The 14,284-nt window shown below is 55.2% G+C and overlaps 1 protein-coding gene across 2 annotated transcripts in view; it reads right to left on the bottom strand.

Annotated features, from left to right (window-relative positions):
* The window catches only part of ACOT7 (acyl-CoA thioesterase 7), a 105,988-nt gene that overhangs the window by 45,310 nt on the left and 46,394 nt on the right, over window positions 1–14,284 (bottom strand). For both annotated transcript variants that reach the window (XM_054513172.2, XM_045898831.3), the window contains exons 4-6: window positions 13,518–13,609; window positions 8,770–8,884; window positions 3,111–3,197 (exon numbers count right to left, since the gene is read on the bottom strand). In XM_054513172.2, coding sequence (XP_054369147.1) covers window positions 3,111–3,197; window positions 8,770–8,884; window positions 13,518–13,609 — 294 coding nt within the window. The remainder of the gene's footprint in view (window positions 1–3,110; window positions 3,198–8,769; window positions 8,885–13,517; window positions 13,610–14,284) is intronic.

Here is a 14,284-nt window from a genome sequence, read left to right as displayed (position 1 = left end):
AGGGAAGAAGAGAACAAGGCCTTTAAGAAGACAAATCAAACAAACAGACAAAACTAGCCCTACACCTTTTCACCAAATTACTAAAAAGCAGTTCATGATACAAATAAAATTCAACCGAAAACATACCTGGGAAAACAGATATACCTACAAACAAAAACAATGAAAAGTCATTTTTCTATGTTGGGCAAGTGTTTTTATTACTATTATCGGTCATTTTAGATGCTGCAGCTTTACTGAATTCTCTAACGACCTGAGTTACCTTGATCGTGGACTCTCTCTTGGGTCATCCACCTGCAAAGACAGCTTGCCCTCTTTTCGTCCAATTCCGGTGCCTGAGTTTCCCTCTGGTCTAACGGCAGAGGCTCAAATCCCCAAAGCAACGTAAATGAGCAGTGAGAGTGTGGCCCCTCACCTCAGTCCTGACCTCGGGGACAGTCCTCAGAGCTCCCCCTTTGAGGAAGATGCTCACTTTAGGGCTCAGACACCTGTGTTTTACCATGTTTGGGAAGGACCATCAATTCCTATTCTCACTGAGTGTGTTTATCGAGGATGGGTGTGCGGGTGAGTTTATAAGGTCCTCACTGTGGCATGAACCTAAACACCCCGCCCAGATGCCCACCAGGTCACCCCTTCAGGGGACACAACCAAAAGTGGGGGAGGGGTGGGGACGGGGAGGTCAGAGGAGAAGGAAGGGACTTACACGGCTTCACTCAGGACTCAGGGAAGGCAGAAGCCCAAAGCCAGGCTGGAGCTGGGGCCAAGACCCTGAAATCAGAACCACAGGGACACAGATGGCCCTCCTTCCTGGCACCTGGGCCCAAAATCCCCCGTGTGATCTTGCTTGCTCCCCTTGGCTTCTTTTTTTTTTTAAAGATTTTATTTATTTGACAGAGAGAGACACAGTGAGAGAAGGAACACAAGCAGAGGGAGTGGGTAAGGGAGAAGCAGGCTTCCCACCGAGCAGGGAGCCCGATGCGGGGCTCGATCCCAGGACCCCAGGATCATGCCCTGAGCCGAAGGCAGACGCTTAACGACTAAGCCACCCAGGCACACCCCCCTCGGCTTCTGCTTCCCTCAGTGAATCCCCGGAGGGCCAGTCCACGCACCCAGGACAAGCCAAAAGACCTAGCATCCGACTGCAGTCCTGCATCCCATCTGGGGCCACCTACCCTCCCCAGTTTAGCATGGCCAGCGCCCGTGTCGTGTGCTCTTGAGTGCTGGGACAGGAGCTGGGCTGCAAGACCGACACTACCCGGTGTGTAAAAGGCACAGAGAATGGGACGGGGAAGAATTTTTCAAAGACACAGACACAGCACAGAATTACTGAATAAAAGCCGAATTAGCATTCATCTCAGCTCACGTGTTTCTCCGGCACTTGGCATCCACTGAATTACAGGTCAGAGAAGACTTCGACAGAAATGAGTTTAGACACCACTCTTATGGATAGCATTCTCTCCGTAGGAAAATGCCATAAAATTACAGTTCTTCCCGGGTGTTTTCGGCACAGTGTTTATTTTGTTCACTCGCTCCTGGTGAATTACTAGGTGCTGTTTAGAGATGATTACGTTTGGGGAAAATATTAGGCTTTTTTTTTTTAACTTGTGGGCACAAAACCCCTACTAAAATAGGCATTAAATACTGCAAAGCCCTCGTAAACATTCCTTAAATGCACTTCTTAAAGAAACATGCCTGCCTCAAACGCAGCAGCTCAGGCTCTGTAAATGACCATGGAATCTAGATCTGCAACAATTCCCTCACTCACACCGCCAGGAGGTGCAGACAGAAGACTGGGCTTGTCAACAAGGAGACAGCGAAGGGTGGAGATGCCACCTCTCCCGAACTTCCAACATGTGGACAAGATAAGCAAAAATTCTAGCACAAAGTTTCACGAATTTCAAGTGGAATGGAGCTCAATGAGGCTGAAAGACAATTCTCAGCAGTTACAGGGCCTGGGCTTCAGATGGGGAGCTCAGAAGAGGGGCTGCCCCCCCACTTCCAGGAGGCAGGCAAGGGCTGGTGAAGAAGAGGAGACAAGCAAGCTTAAGGGGCTATGGCTGTCCTCGGGGTACAGAGACACTCAGACCGCCACCGCATGCATGGGCCTGGGCATGCATTGTCACGAAGCGCAACTTCCCTTGGGTAGGATCTAAGTTAATCAGATCTAAGGGCACTGCAACCAACATTTAGTGCAAAGAGGAAAACAATGATGAAATTAAAAAAAAAAAAAAAAAAAAAACCCACAAAGATTAGCTAAAAAAGAAGCAAACTTTAAAAATATATCCCAAATCAGGGCCCACACTCTGACTCTGACAGGCCCAGGGCCCATTATCCCATGAACGTGATCTGTGCCTCTCGCTCATGGAACACACCTTTGTAAAGCATCTCTTCAACACTGTGTGAGGCCCTGGAGCCAACACAAAGAACAAGATCAAGCCCTGCCCCTGAGGCCTCCCCTCGTAGAAATATCAGCGTATCCCTGCACAGAGTGGTACCATTTGAGCTGGGTTTTGAAGGATGAATAAGAGTTTTCTGAGAGGAAAAGAAAAGAGAGCTTGGTACTCCCGGCATTGGAGATGAGAGCGTGAATGAATGGCATTGTGCCCATGATTACTGTTTTCCCTAAATTGCAAAAAAATAAGCATTCCCCCATTAAAGTAAAAAGCGTCCCTCTATGTCCCACCACATTTCCTGAGCCACGAACTTTAAGGCCTATGTTGTTTAAGGTGGAATCTGACCAAAGGAAGAAATAAATGAGAACATCAGAGGCAAAAACATGCTTCAGTAGCCCCTTTGTTAGTGGGTCACACTATTACTCCCTGGTGATATCACTGTCCCCCGAAAGGCCTTGCCCCATCCCGCGGCCACCACACACCTCATGGTTCTATGCTTCCTGGGTTGCGTGTGACCCTCCAACAGGATAGTCATCCACCTGACTTTTGTTTCCAATTTTAAAAACAGGCACTGACTGTATTTCGGTAATTTACTATGCAGCCTCTTAAGAGTTTAAACTTCTACCTCATTAAACACCGGAGCCTGAACTGGGTCAGACGGCAGCCTGGCTCCTGGGGAGACGGGCAGGCACGAGCGAGCGGCAGCCGCTGACTTCTTACCTCCATGCACAAAGCCATGCAGGGTGCAGTCGGAAGGCCCCACCAGGTGGATCAGGCTGGACTGGCTGTAGCTGACGGTGTTCGGCTCTGGAATTACAAAGGAGAGAGGTTAGGCCGTGGGGCAGATTGATGCCCACGACTGAGGTGCGCAGCATCTGCACGGCTGCCTAGGGTGTCCAAGTGCCGGCAGCTCAGGTGTGATTTTTCTAAGGAGAACCGTGGTCTCCACGTGTTCCAGTCCGTGGAAGGAAAGGCTTTCAAGGTTTCAACGGCCACTCTGTTAGCGGGTCATGATGTCCATCCCTGGGGACACCAGTGTGCCCAGCAAGGCCCGTTCCCAAGACACAGGCAGCCAGTCAACGAACCTTGCAGCTACACGCTCTCAGGGCTGTGGTGACCCTCCGTCTGGACAGTCATCCCTCTGACTTTCACTCCCAATTTTGTAAACAATCGCAGACAGTTTCAGAAACTCATCACGCAACCTCGAGAGCGTGCACCTGCACACTTCACTGAACGCAGTGGTAGATGGAGACGCCGCAGACCCAGCCTCCCTGGACGGCACCCCGGGACTCCTGCCAACCCTCGGGCTCCGACCTGGCCCAGAAGACTCAGCACCCAGAGGCAAGCCGGCTTTTCCCTCCCGTTCACCGCCCCAGCTCGCCACATCCCTGGGGGCTTCCCTCCTTCCCTCCCTCCCTCCCCCATCCCTGCTGCCGCCAGAATATCTGGAAGAGGCCACACTTAAACAAACACATGAAATAAAACCCTGCCTCCAGAAGACAGGTAGGACACCTCAACACTGCCTCTTCTAACAGGTGCGGGCAACACTCCCGTGTAGGGTCTTCTGAGCAGACCCACCACTGCCTCCACCTTCCAGAGCCTTCTGGGTACAGCTGACGCTCCTCTGTCTCCTGCCTGGACAGCTGGTGCTCAGAGGGGGTGGCCACTCCTCCCCCAGCAAGGCCGAGCATCAGCATCACCTCCAGACCCTGCCTGGTGCGGAATTTCAAACCATGTGGTTGCCTGAAGGGGTCACAAGGCAGGAAAACTGGAGCCCAGGTAAACGGAGTCCATAAAGTATTGAAATCCAAACTCATTTTGTACTTGCCCTCGAGCCTCGTGGCTTAGAGTGATCTAGACTCGAGTCTGGAGCACTGTGTCAAGTGCCCTCTGCGGCATTTGAGAGGCCATCATCATGAGATGCTGCCGGCAGGGCCCTCGGCTGCACGGGGAGCTGAGAAGTGGCTCCGACTCTGGACAGAGGGCTCTCATTCTCATGCGCAGCTAGCCTGCTCCCTCCGCCTGCTTTCCTGGCTCGCTGTGTGCCACGTGAGGTCCCAGCTCCTGCCTCAGGCTCCTGGCCTGGAGTCGGGAGCTCCTGGGCAACCGTGGAGTGAAGGATTCCCACCTGGAAGGCCACCTTCTGGGGACCTGGCTGTCCAGCACACCCATCTGGATGTGGGTCAAACGGTCCTCGCAAGTGGTCCCTCCACGAGCTGGGGTACGAGGACACTACCTAAAACCAGCCAACAGACAACACCGATGACTCCAAGCAAGACGGGATGGGGATGGCAGCAAAAGCTCCCGGGAAGGGCACTCCAGGTGTCCTCTGGTGTCCACAAGGACTGCATTCGATGCACATGGCCTGTGGCTTTGACTCCAGGGAGGAGCTGCCGCTCCCAGCTGCCCCTTCAGTGCAGGCGTCCCAGACCCCAGGGGTGTCCAGAGCATCCTGGACTATCTATCTGAGACCACGCTGGGCCCCAGGGTAATGCAGTACATGCAGACAGACCGCACAGGATGGGGAGCAGGACTGTGCCCTCCCCAGTTTCTCATCTCACTCGGAAATGGAAAAGACGTACCCCCCAAATCCCTGTGGTGCTATGGGAGATGCGGGGGACAGTCCCTGCTGGTGAGGGTGCACCTAGCCAGGGCCACGCCTACAGCTGGCCTTGGGGGTTCAGACACCTGGACCCTGCCTGGGGACAGCTGCTGGAGCCACAAAGCACACCGATGAAGACCCCCTGCCATCACACCTGTCAGAGAGACTCCCCCAGCCAGCACTGGACAGGCCACCGCACCCCTGAGCTCAAAGACAGTCTCCCTTAGGCCCTGTCTCTCTGCAAAGCGTGCAGGCAGAGAACAGAAAGGCCCCAAGAACCAAGGGGCACACTCTGCTGCCTTCATTTGTGTCCCACTCAAAAGACACAGAAGTCACTCTTACAGCACAAACAAAAACTAAGAGTCTCAAATTTGGCCCAATCTCAGGAACCGCTTTGACCAGGTAACAGTTATGCAGGTGGCTAATGGTGAAATTTTTAGAAGTTCAAACCACAGAAAATTGCACACAAAATTTTTTGTCGTGTTGGGGCCCCTGGGTGGCTGTCATTAAGTGTCTGCCTTCGGCTCAGGTCATGATCCCGGGGTCCTGGGATCGAGCCCCGCATCGGGCTCCCTGCTCCACGGGAAACCTGCTTCTCCCTCTCCCACTCCCCCTGCTTGTGTTCCCTCTCTCGCTGTCTCTCTCTCTGTCAAATAAATAAATAAAATCTTAAAAAAAAAAATTTTTTTTTGGTCATGTCAAGTATCTATTCAGATGACAAGCCGTTTGAAATAATGATCACAGCTTAGTCAAAGAGAAGCCCCCACTGTCTTCTAGGAACGTTCAAAAGTCTAGAGTGATCTAGACCATGTCTAATAATTTCATGTTCTTAGAACTTGAACTGATAAGCTTTTAAATGAGTGAAAGCACCACTATTCTGATGGGGAAAAACAATACACCCCTACAGCCGCCCCCCACTGCTGCTTCCCTCGGCGATGAACCTGGCCTCCGGGGGGTGGGCCTGTGTCTACTGTGTGTGTGTGTGGTTCAGTCGCTGGCTGGGCACCTCTTGTCCTCGGCCATCCTCAGTGGCCTCTCCCCTGTCCCTTCACGCTCCGTATCTCAGGTGAAGCACAGTGACGCATAAAAAGGCTCTGTGAGTGCAAGGTTGAGCCACAGAGATTTGGGGGTTATCTGTCACGGCTGACAGTGTTGCCTTAACAAACACATGAACTGGCACCCAAACTGGGGCCCGCCCAAAGGAAAACCTTTATTCTGAGGGTCAAGGGCATGGTCTACCATCCCCTGGGCTTAGAAGGTGGGACACATGGTCAACCTAAAGATAAGTCTATGGGGCCACAGCACCCCAGGAAATGGCTGAAAGGAGTCAGAGTGGTCCTGGGAGCTTCTCCTTCCTGCACTGAGCAAGGTAGGTCAGGAAAGAAACAGCCAGCTTGGAAGCATAACGGAGAGTGAGCAGAGCCCAGAGACCTGGGGCACCAAAAGGTGGGAAAAGCCTATTGCTTCTGGGGATGGAGGGAGAGAGATCAAAGCCCATCACGACTCAGCCCACGAGTGTGTCACGAAGAGCCACAAGGAAGCCACCATCCAGCAGAGAGAGCTTGACGAGCCTGTCTGGGAAGGATGCTGGGTGTGACTGTCACAAGCAGCTGACAGGAAGCCAACAGATCAACGCCCACGAGGTTTAGAAGGGACAACTGTTCAAGCCCTAAATAACCTCTGATGTCCCCCGTCATAGGCGAGCAGGCACCCACTTCAGAAGAGGCCTTGGAAGATAGCGGACAAGGAAGACCCTTCCGGAGAGCAGACGGGGACTGAGGAGCTTCCCACCCTCCGAGAGCAGCCCTCCCCCGCCAGCACACCAGCCCCGGGAACACGTGAGCGTGTTTGCCCCTCGTCTCTCATCTCCTGTCCCACCTCCATGTGGACACTGTGCTGGTGCAGGGGGCCCATGGTTTGGTCACCGGCCACTGGCCCACAAGGTACTGCATCTAAACCCAACAGAAAACCACACGCAATCCGAGATCCCGCTCTCTGAGGTCAGGTGGTGGCTAGACAGGATTCTGGGTGAAGTGACCCACACGGGCAAGGGAAAGAAACAGGACATGGTGGTCAGCGGGCAGGACTGGGCAGCCCCTTTTCCTCGCCTTCTCCACGCACGGCTAGACCACACTGCCCAGCCTCCTCTGCAGGCTGCCTTCCCACCAAAAGGGCATGAGTGGAAGTGCTACCTGCTTGCAGCCCAACCCATCCAAACCCCAGATGGGTGAGCCCCTGATCTTTCCCCTTCCAAGGTAACCCCGAAAGCTACCTGTTCAAGATGCACAGCTCGAAGACGAGTCCACCTCAACTGCAGCTCACCCCCTGATTAGGAACACCGGTTTGGACTTTACAAGAAATAAACCTCTACTGAGTCAGGCACTAGGATTTCAGGGTTCAGCAGCTACAGCAGCTACCATGACCCTGGCTAACACGGCGCTAATGTCTGGGTCTCAGCGTCACAACAGCGTCCAGAACCTGAGTGAGGTCCCCGGCGCAGCAACGGGAGAGGTTCGGCACAGCTGTAAACATACACAGGAGTCCCCTTTCCTGTGTTTCCAGCCGAGGAAACAGAGGCAGGGAGACTAAGTCCCCACGGAGGCAGAAGGGGGATTCAGACCTGGGCAGCCCAACCCTAGACAACGTGTCCCTCACCACCCCACCTCTGCCTCCTTACACAGGAGGCCTCCTCTTGCTCTCCCCAGAACAAATGCTGATGGGCGCAGGATGACGGGGCCTGGTGAGATCCTGGGAGACCCCAGATGGACACCAAGCACTCTCAGGGGTGGCCGGGCACGGTCTGACCACAGAGAGGCAGAGCCTGGGCCCAGCCCAACAACCGGAGCCGGGTTTCTTTGTCATCAACCTGATAGCCCCCAAATGGCTCCAGATGGCCACATACATGGTCAAAGCTGGACATCCGACGGCTGTGGATCAAACCGTTCAAGGTAATTGTATTTTCTCTTGTCAGATGGAGAAAACAATTAAAAAAAAAAAAAAAAAAGCTGGGTTTTAAAGAACTCCCAGACTCTCTGAAAGGACACCTGAAGGATGAGGTCAGCTCCGCGAGGGAGTTGCCTGGCAACAGCCTGCTGAAATCGGGTTCTGGTGTCAACGGTAACAGAGAGCTGCAGATGTGGGGGGTGGCGGGGTCCTCCCACAGGGAGGGGCTGGAGTGTTCGAAAGACCCCCAGTGCCGAGCACACGCTCTGCCCTTCCTGCTGAGCTCCTGTCCCGCTGGCCCTCCCGGGGAGCCCATCCTGCCCTCCCCCGGGGCACTGGGAGGCCTGCCTGCAGAGGCCCAGCCCCGCCCTGCCAGGGCAAAGCCAGTTCTACTGAGAGACTGAGGTCAGAAATGCGGACCACATTCCAAAACACCAAGGAATGGGCACGTGACTTCCTTAAGAAGCATATAAAAGCCAGTCCCTAAGCCAGTCATCTGAGAAAGATGCATTTTTATTGGAACACAGAAAAATAAAAATAAAAGCTTATAAAAATCTATCAAGACATTTTGAGATTCAGGGGGTGCCTGGGTGGCTCAGTCAGTAAAGTGTCTGCCTTTAGCTCAGGTCATGATCCAGGGTCCTGGGATCAAGCCCCGTGTTGTGCTCCCTGCTCAGCGGGGAACCTACTTCTCCCTCTCTCCCCGGGTTGTGCGTGCTCTCTCTCTCTCTCAAATAAATAAATAAAATCTTTAAAAAAGGGGGGGGGCCTGGGTGGCCACATTCGGCACCTGCCAGCAGAGATGAGTCCCCAGAACGGCACCCCAGCTTTTACCTGGGTTTAGGACAGGCTGGACGATGTCCCCATTCCTCCACTTAGTCTCCATGCGCTCCAGCTTCTGGGCCTCGTACCGCTTCCGGCCCTCCTCCTCCTGCTCCTGCCGGGAATACTGAGGAGAGGCGCAGACAGAGGATCAGGCCAGCAGCAGTGAACACGGCCCTCGCCGTCCCCAGCCAGGCGTGGCTCGGCCTCCCAGGCTCAAGGCTCTCCTTGCCTGAGTTATGTAACTGGAGCCATCCATCCCTGTCCTAATAATATATATTTAATATAAACAATAAAAACACAGAGAAGGTGAAAATCTCATGTATCCAGAGATAAACAGTCTCAAATGTTTGCTCTGTGTCTTCCTCGAATTGCTCTCATGCCCACGTGTATATAAAACTTCTCCCATGCCAGGTGCAGGTTTCCAAGTAGCAATCAACTGCATCAGCCCAACCTCTCTGCCTAACAGGACTTAGGTGATGGACCCGGTACTGAGCGCATCGGGCAGGCTCCCAGTCCGTCGCTGTTAAAACAACATCCCGTCAGGGCGCCTGGGTGGCTGTCGTTGAGCGTCTGCCTTTGGCTCAGGTCATGGTCCCAGGGTCCTGGGATCGAGCCCCACATCAGGCTCCCTGCTCAGCGGGAAGCCTGCTTCTCTCTCTCCCGCTCCCCCTGCTTGTGTTCCCTCTCTCGCTGTGTCTCTGTCAAATAAATAAATCTTTAAAAAAAAAACAAAAACAAAAACAACATCCCGTCAACAATCTCTGTCACATTTTACACGTGCCCCCTCCTCCTTCCCAGGATTTATCCCTGAACACAGAACTACAGAATCACGGGAGCCCCAACAGGGTGAGGAGAGAGCAGGTTTCCCGCATGCCCTTGACACCCTCACTCTGCTGACCTCCCAGCCTGTCCAGGTTGCACACTTGCAGGAACACGCACCAAAGCTAAGATGATCCCAGCAAAGCTCTCCTCATGGATCACAGACGTTCAGACCCAAGAAGAATAAACAGAATATAAAACTTGGCACAAAAGCTGGGGTCCCTACGGGCACAGCGGGAGGCGCTGGGCTTCTCTGATGTGACAGCAAGGGCCCTGTCCTCCAGCCCAGTGTAGGACACACACGCCCTCCATGCAGGACCCCCCGGGAAAAGCCCCAGGCCAGGTCCACGGGGGCCAGCTTCCCCTGGCAGCCCTCTCCCTTCCTGCCGCCACGGCCCTGGCCCCCCGTGCTGACCACGGCCCAGCCAGCCTCCCCTCGGTTAGCTCTGACACCTGCCCCTGCCTCACTTAGGCAGCATTTCTGGCTGAGCCCATGCAGAAGCTACGGACCCAGGGCCCCATGGGCCCCTCTCGACCCCCTGCTGAAGCCTCTCTGACTTAGGCAAATTCACTTCATACGGCAATCTTAGATCTTCTTTCAAAAGCCAGTCTTAAACATCTGGATTTTCTTGCTCGTGGCTCTGCAGCAAATCGCACAGGATCTGAACACCACTCTGTGGCTCAGTTACCATCTGAGGCTGGAGAACCTGTCTCCCAGGGAGGCTGAGAAAGGGTCTGAGGGGTCTGTTCAAAAGAAACAAACCCTGAGTGTTTAAGTTGCCGTGGATAATTTAAATTTTAAACCTTTTTCTCCATAAATAAACTGTGGCCCCCTGTCCCACCGTCCAAAGTAAAGAGCATATGAGCAGAGCCTGCGCTGTGCCTATCCGGTAAAATTCACGGCTGAACTCAAGGGTCCTCAAGAAATGCCTTTTAAAGAGATTTTTTTAAGAACGAGCCAACCTCCTGAGCCTAATAAATCCTGGCCATGTGAGCATGCTGCTTGGGCCTGGGCCGTCACACGCGGCTGGCAGGGCCCCGGCCAGACACGAGCCATGCAGATGGAGGAAACGCAGCCTCCTCACAACGCTGCCCTGCTGCCTCTGAATCAGGGATAAAATCACTAGAAGTCCCAACGATGGGCTGGTATCCCACCCTCACCCCCAAGGGCTCGTCTAGCCCAGCTGATGTGAAGCAAAAGCCAGCTCAGCCCACACGTCCACCGGCCTGGGCGAGACTCTGAACTCAAGCGCACTTTCAGACGCTGGAAAAAAGAAAAAACCCAACAACCCAAGTGTCCGCCTCTCCAGGGTCACTGCAGGGACACTGGGGTCCCTGCTCCCCGAGGAAGAGGGTGGAGCCAGGTGGCAGCGTCTTACACTGAATACCACCGCACAAGGTGGACAGCCGGGCTTCTTCCAGGGAGATGCACACGCGAGTGTGCTCTGTGAGGTGTGTCTGACATACGTGTCTGGTACGACTACACGTGAGAGACGTGCGTGACACACACACACACCTGCACAGAGAGATGTGTGTGTTCTCAAATAAATGACAGCACTCTATAAAAGGCCGGTGGTGCGATTCAGGGGCGGGGGGTATGAGAAAGCCTCGTGGCCACGTAACCAGCGATGAGCATAAACGCCAGACTCCGAGCTTTCCAGGATCCATCAGGATAAGGACAACAGCAGACCTGTATTTCAAGTCAACTGAAGGCTTCTATGTGCGGCTCACATGGGGGGGGGGGGGGGGCGAACGCCCATAAATATGAGCGTCAGCTGCAGCTGAGAGCTGCGTGGCTTCTCCCATCTGGAGCCCTCTCTGCTTCTGTCTCTACAAGGGCACGGTTGGTACTTATGTCTTATCAAACCCGGCTAAACAAAAGGGATGGGAAAACTCCAGGCCCCTCTGGGATGCGGGGTGAGCGCTCCCTGGGGAGGAGAGCTGCCCTGTCCCTGTGCGGGGATGGGAACCGGCACGCCCACCCCTGCCTGCTGGCCGAAGACCCTACGCTCTCAGCCCCCTGGCCCTGAGGAGCCAGAGGAAGCAAAGGTTCATGTGTTCAGCCCCAGAATCTTCCTTCAGTATCAACCCTTTAACATGTATCATCCGGTGCCGAAGCCAGAGAATGGCCTGCCAGAGACTTCTACAATCTGTGCTATATGAAAATGAAATCAGTTCAATAGTTATGTCGTATTTACATGCAATGCGGCTAACTGAGCACCAAGTGTTTGGTGCAAAAGATGAAAGCAGGGGTGGGTACGCTCGTAATTTCTAAAGAGAAAAATCACTGTGTTTCAGACTCACTCCTGCTTCTTGAGTCTTGGGCCTCCCCCCGGTCAGTGCTGCAGGGAGGAAAGAGACAGGGAAGGAGGGAGGGGGCGGGTGGGGCCGCACGGAAGGGCAGTGCTCTGGGGTGAACAGTGTCTGTCAAAATCCCCGCCCACAGAAAATTGCGCACATGGCCTCTGACAGAACCGGGGTCTGGATGAGATAACGCTGCAGCAGAACGGACCCCAAGGGCAACGACTGAGGAGGAGGTAACACCCCCCCACACACAGGGGCAGTCAGAGGCAGAGGTGGGAGAGATGCAGCCACAAGCCACTAGAAGCTGGAAGACGCAGGAAGCGTCCTCCCCTGGGGCCTCCGTCCCAGCAGCCCCAGGACCATCATAGAGGGGTGAGCCCTAGGAGCTGCTGGGCTCCGTGCCCTGGCCGTGAGCTTCCACCACTCTTCTGCCTGTGCAGGGACGGGTGATGCCAGGGCCGTCAGCGGGCAGGAGCACTACGTCCCGTCTCCCGCAGGCCCAAAGGACAGGCCACCGATCCAACCCAGGCCAAGGTCTAAGCGTCCTTCCCATTCAACGTGAAGAGGGCTCCCCTGTCTCAAGACGGTTTAAATATCTAGACTGCTCGGCAGCTGGAGCCCAGCAGGCAGCCATCCGCACCAGGGCAGATATGCCACCTGGGCCTCGCCTGCCCCGGGGGGCCCAGGCAGGCTGTGCGGCCGGACCCTGGGCTGGCACGGGCGGGGGTGGGGGGGGTTTGCAGGGAGTGCCCCCCCCAGTGTTACACCTGCAGGGGTGCAGGAAGTGGGAAGGTCTGCCAGGGAGACAGAGCAAGCCTCCCCAAGCAGGAAGGGCCTGCGTCCCCACGAGGAGGAGGACAGGACCCAGCTTCTCTGTGGGCTCTCTGCAAAATAGCAGGTACCAGTTCCTACAGCTGTGGCTCCCGGTTTTGTTATTTTAAAAATCTGTTCTCTGTAGGAGTGTAGGAAAATGCTCACTGCAGGGCAGACACTGCCAGAACCACGGGGTGATTCCCTCCAGAGGAGCTTTGGTGTGAGAGCAGAGCCGCGGGCCTCCACGGAGGAGAAGCACGCGTGTCCTGGGGGCGCCACAGGAGGCGGTGAGGGCTAACTTTAGGGAAGGGAAGGAACTAAATCCTTCTATTGGCACAACATTCACCCTCCAAAAGCCTATCCACCCGAGCGTGCCCGCAGCGGGCCCAGAACGAACACAATGGGCTCCCTTCGTGCAAAGACGCTTCTTTCTGCAGCAAAACCAGAGTGAGAGAACCCAGGACAGTGGGAGAAGAGGCGGAAACAGAGCTGTCTTAGCCTCCGTTTTGTCAGGGGCTGGGATGGGGAGCGGCTGGCCTGGGCCAGGCAGCCGGGAGGTCCTGGCTCTCGCAGAAGGACCTGTCACCTGACACCATCCTGACCCCCACCTTCCCTCTGGTCAGGGACATGAGGAAGGGTCCTCCAGGAGGGGCGTCCACCAGGACATCCCCAGCATGAACAAAACCTGCACGAAGATCCCAGACAGGGACATCCCACTCCACCGGCCGACCCAGCCCCCGGCCCCTTCCGTTGCTCTCCTGGGACGCCTGGCTCGCCTCTGCCATCTGCCCCCCGAGAGAAGCGGGAGGGGGTCTCCTTACCACGACTGGAGGCACCTCCAGGACCTTGTCGACGTTCTTCAGTGACAGGGGCACATACCACAGGGTGGCCTTATTGGTCAGCTTCTTAGTACCTTCAGAGAAAAAACCACGTGAGTGATGGCACAGGGAGAGCGCAGGGCAGGTGAGGCTAAAACACAAGGTGGGAGGGTGGGCACAGAGCGTGGGGAGCTCCCCCCCAATGCTGCCCCTCTGGAGGTTGCTGGAAAGGCTTCAGAGCATACACTTTAAGTCTGGGGGTCCTGGCTTTCCAGCATTTGCTAACACAGAGGGCTCCGACTGCAGCCCCTTTACGGGCGTTTGACAGAAGGGAAGTCTGGTCATCCACACGCCCGGAAGCCTGAGGAGCCTCGGGTAGGGTCCTCACCAGCCACCTCCCGGAGAAGAGGGGACAAAGCCAGGGCACTCAGCCCCGGCTGAGCTCGAGTTTCTGCAAACAGATCCGGCAGACCCTGAACTTCCCATCGAACACGCTCTGCTCGGGAGCTTCAGGCCACAGTGCTCAGCGAGGGAACGTCCACCCGCTAAACACAGCTAAGAGCTCCTGCCAGACGGGGGCCAGAAGGACAGTGGCCCATGGACATGAGGCTCGGGGAGACACGGAGCCAGAGCCCATGCGGGCAGCCGGGCCACAGACTGAAGCAGTCGCACGGCCAGTCGTGCAAGTGGGAGGCTTCACACCAGACGCTCGGGTTTGCTGCCACCGACTCAGAGCTCCAATCGAGAAACTTCAGAGTGGAGTGCTGAGA

The sequence above is a fragment of the Mirounga angustirostris genome, unplaced genomic scaffold, assembly GCF_029215605.1.
Source record: "Mirounga angustirostris isolate CCGP_5_RB_7025 unplaced genomic scaffold, mMirAng1.0.hap1 SCAF_4, whole genome shotgun sequence".
Lineage (NCBI taxonomy): Eukaryota > Metazoa > Chordata > Mammalia > Carnivora > Phocidae > Mirounga > Mirounga angustirostris.
The sequence above is the reverse complement of the archived record's forward strand: the minus strand, read 5'-3'. Positions and strand labels throughout refer to the sequence as shown.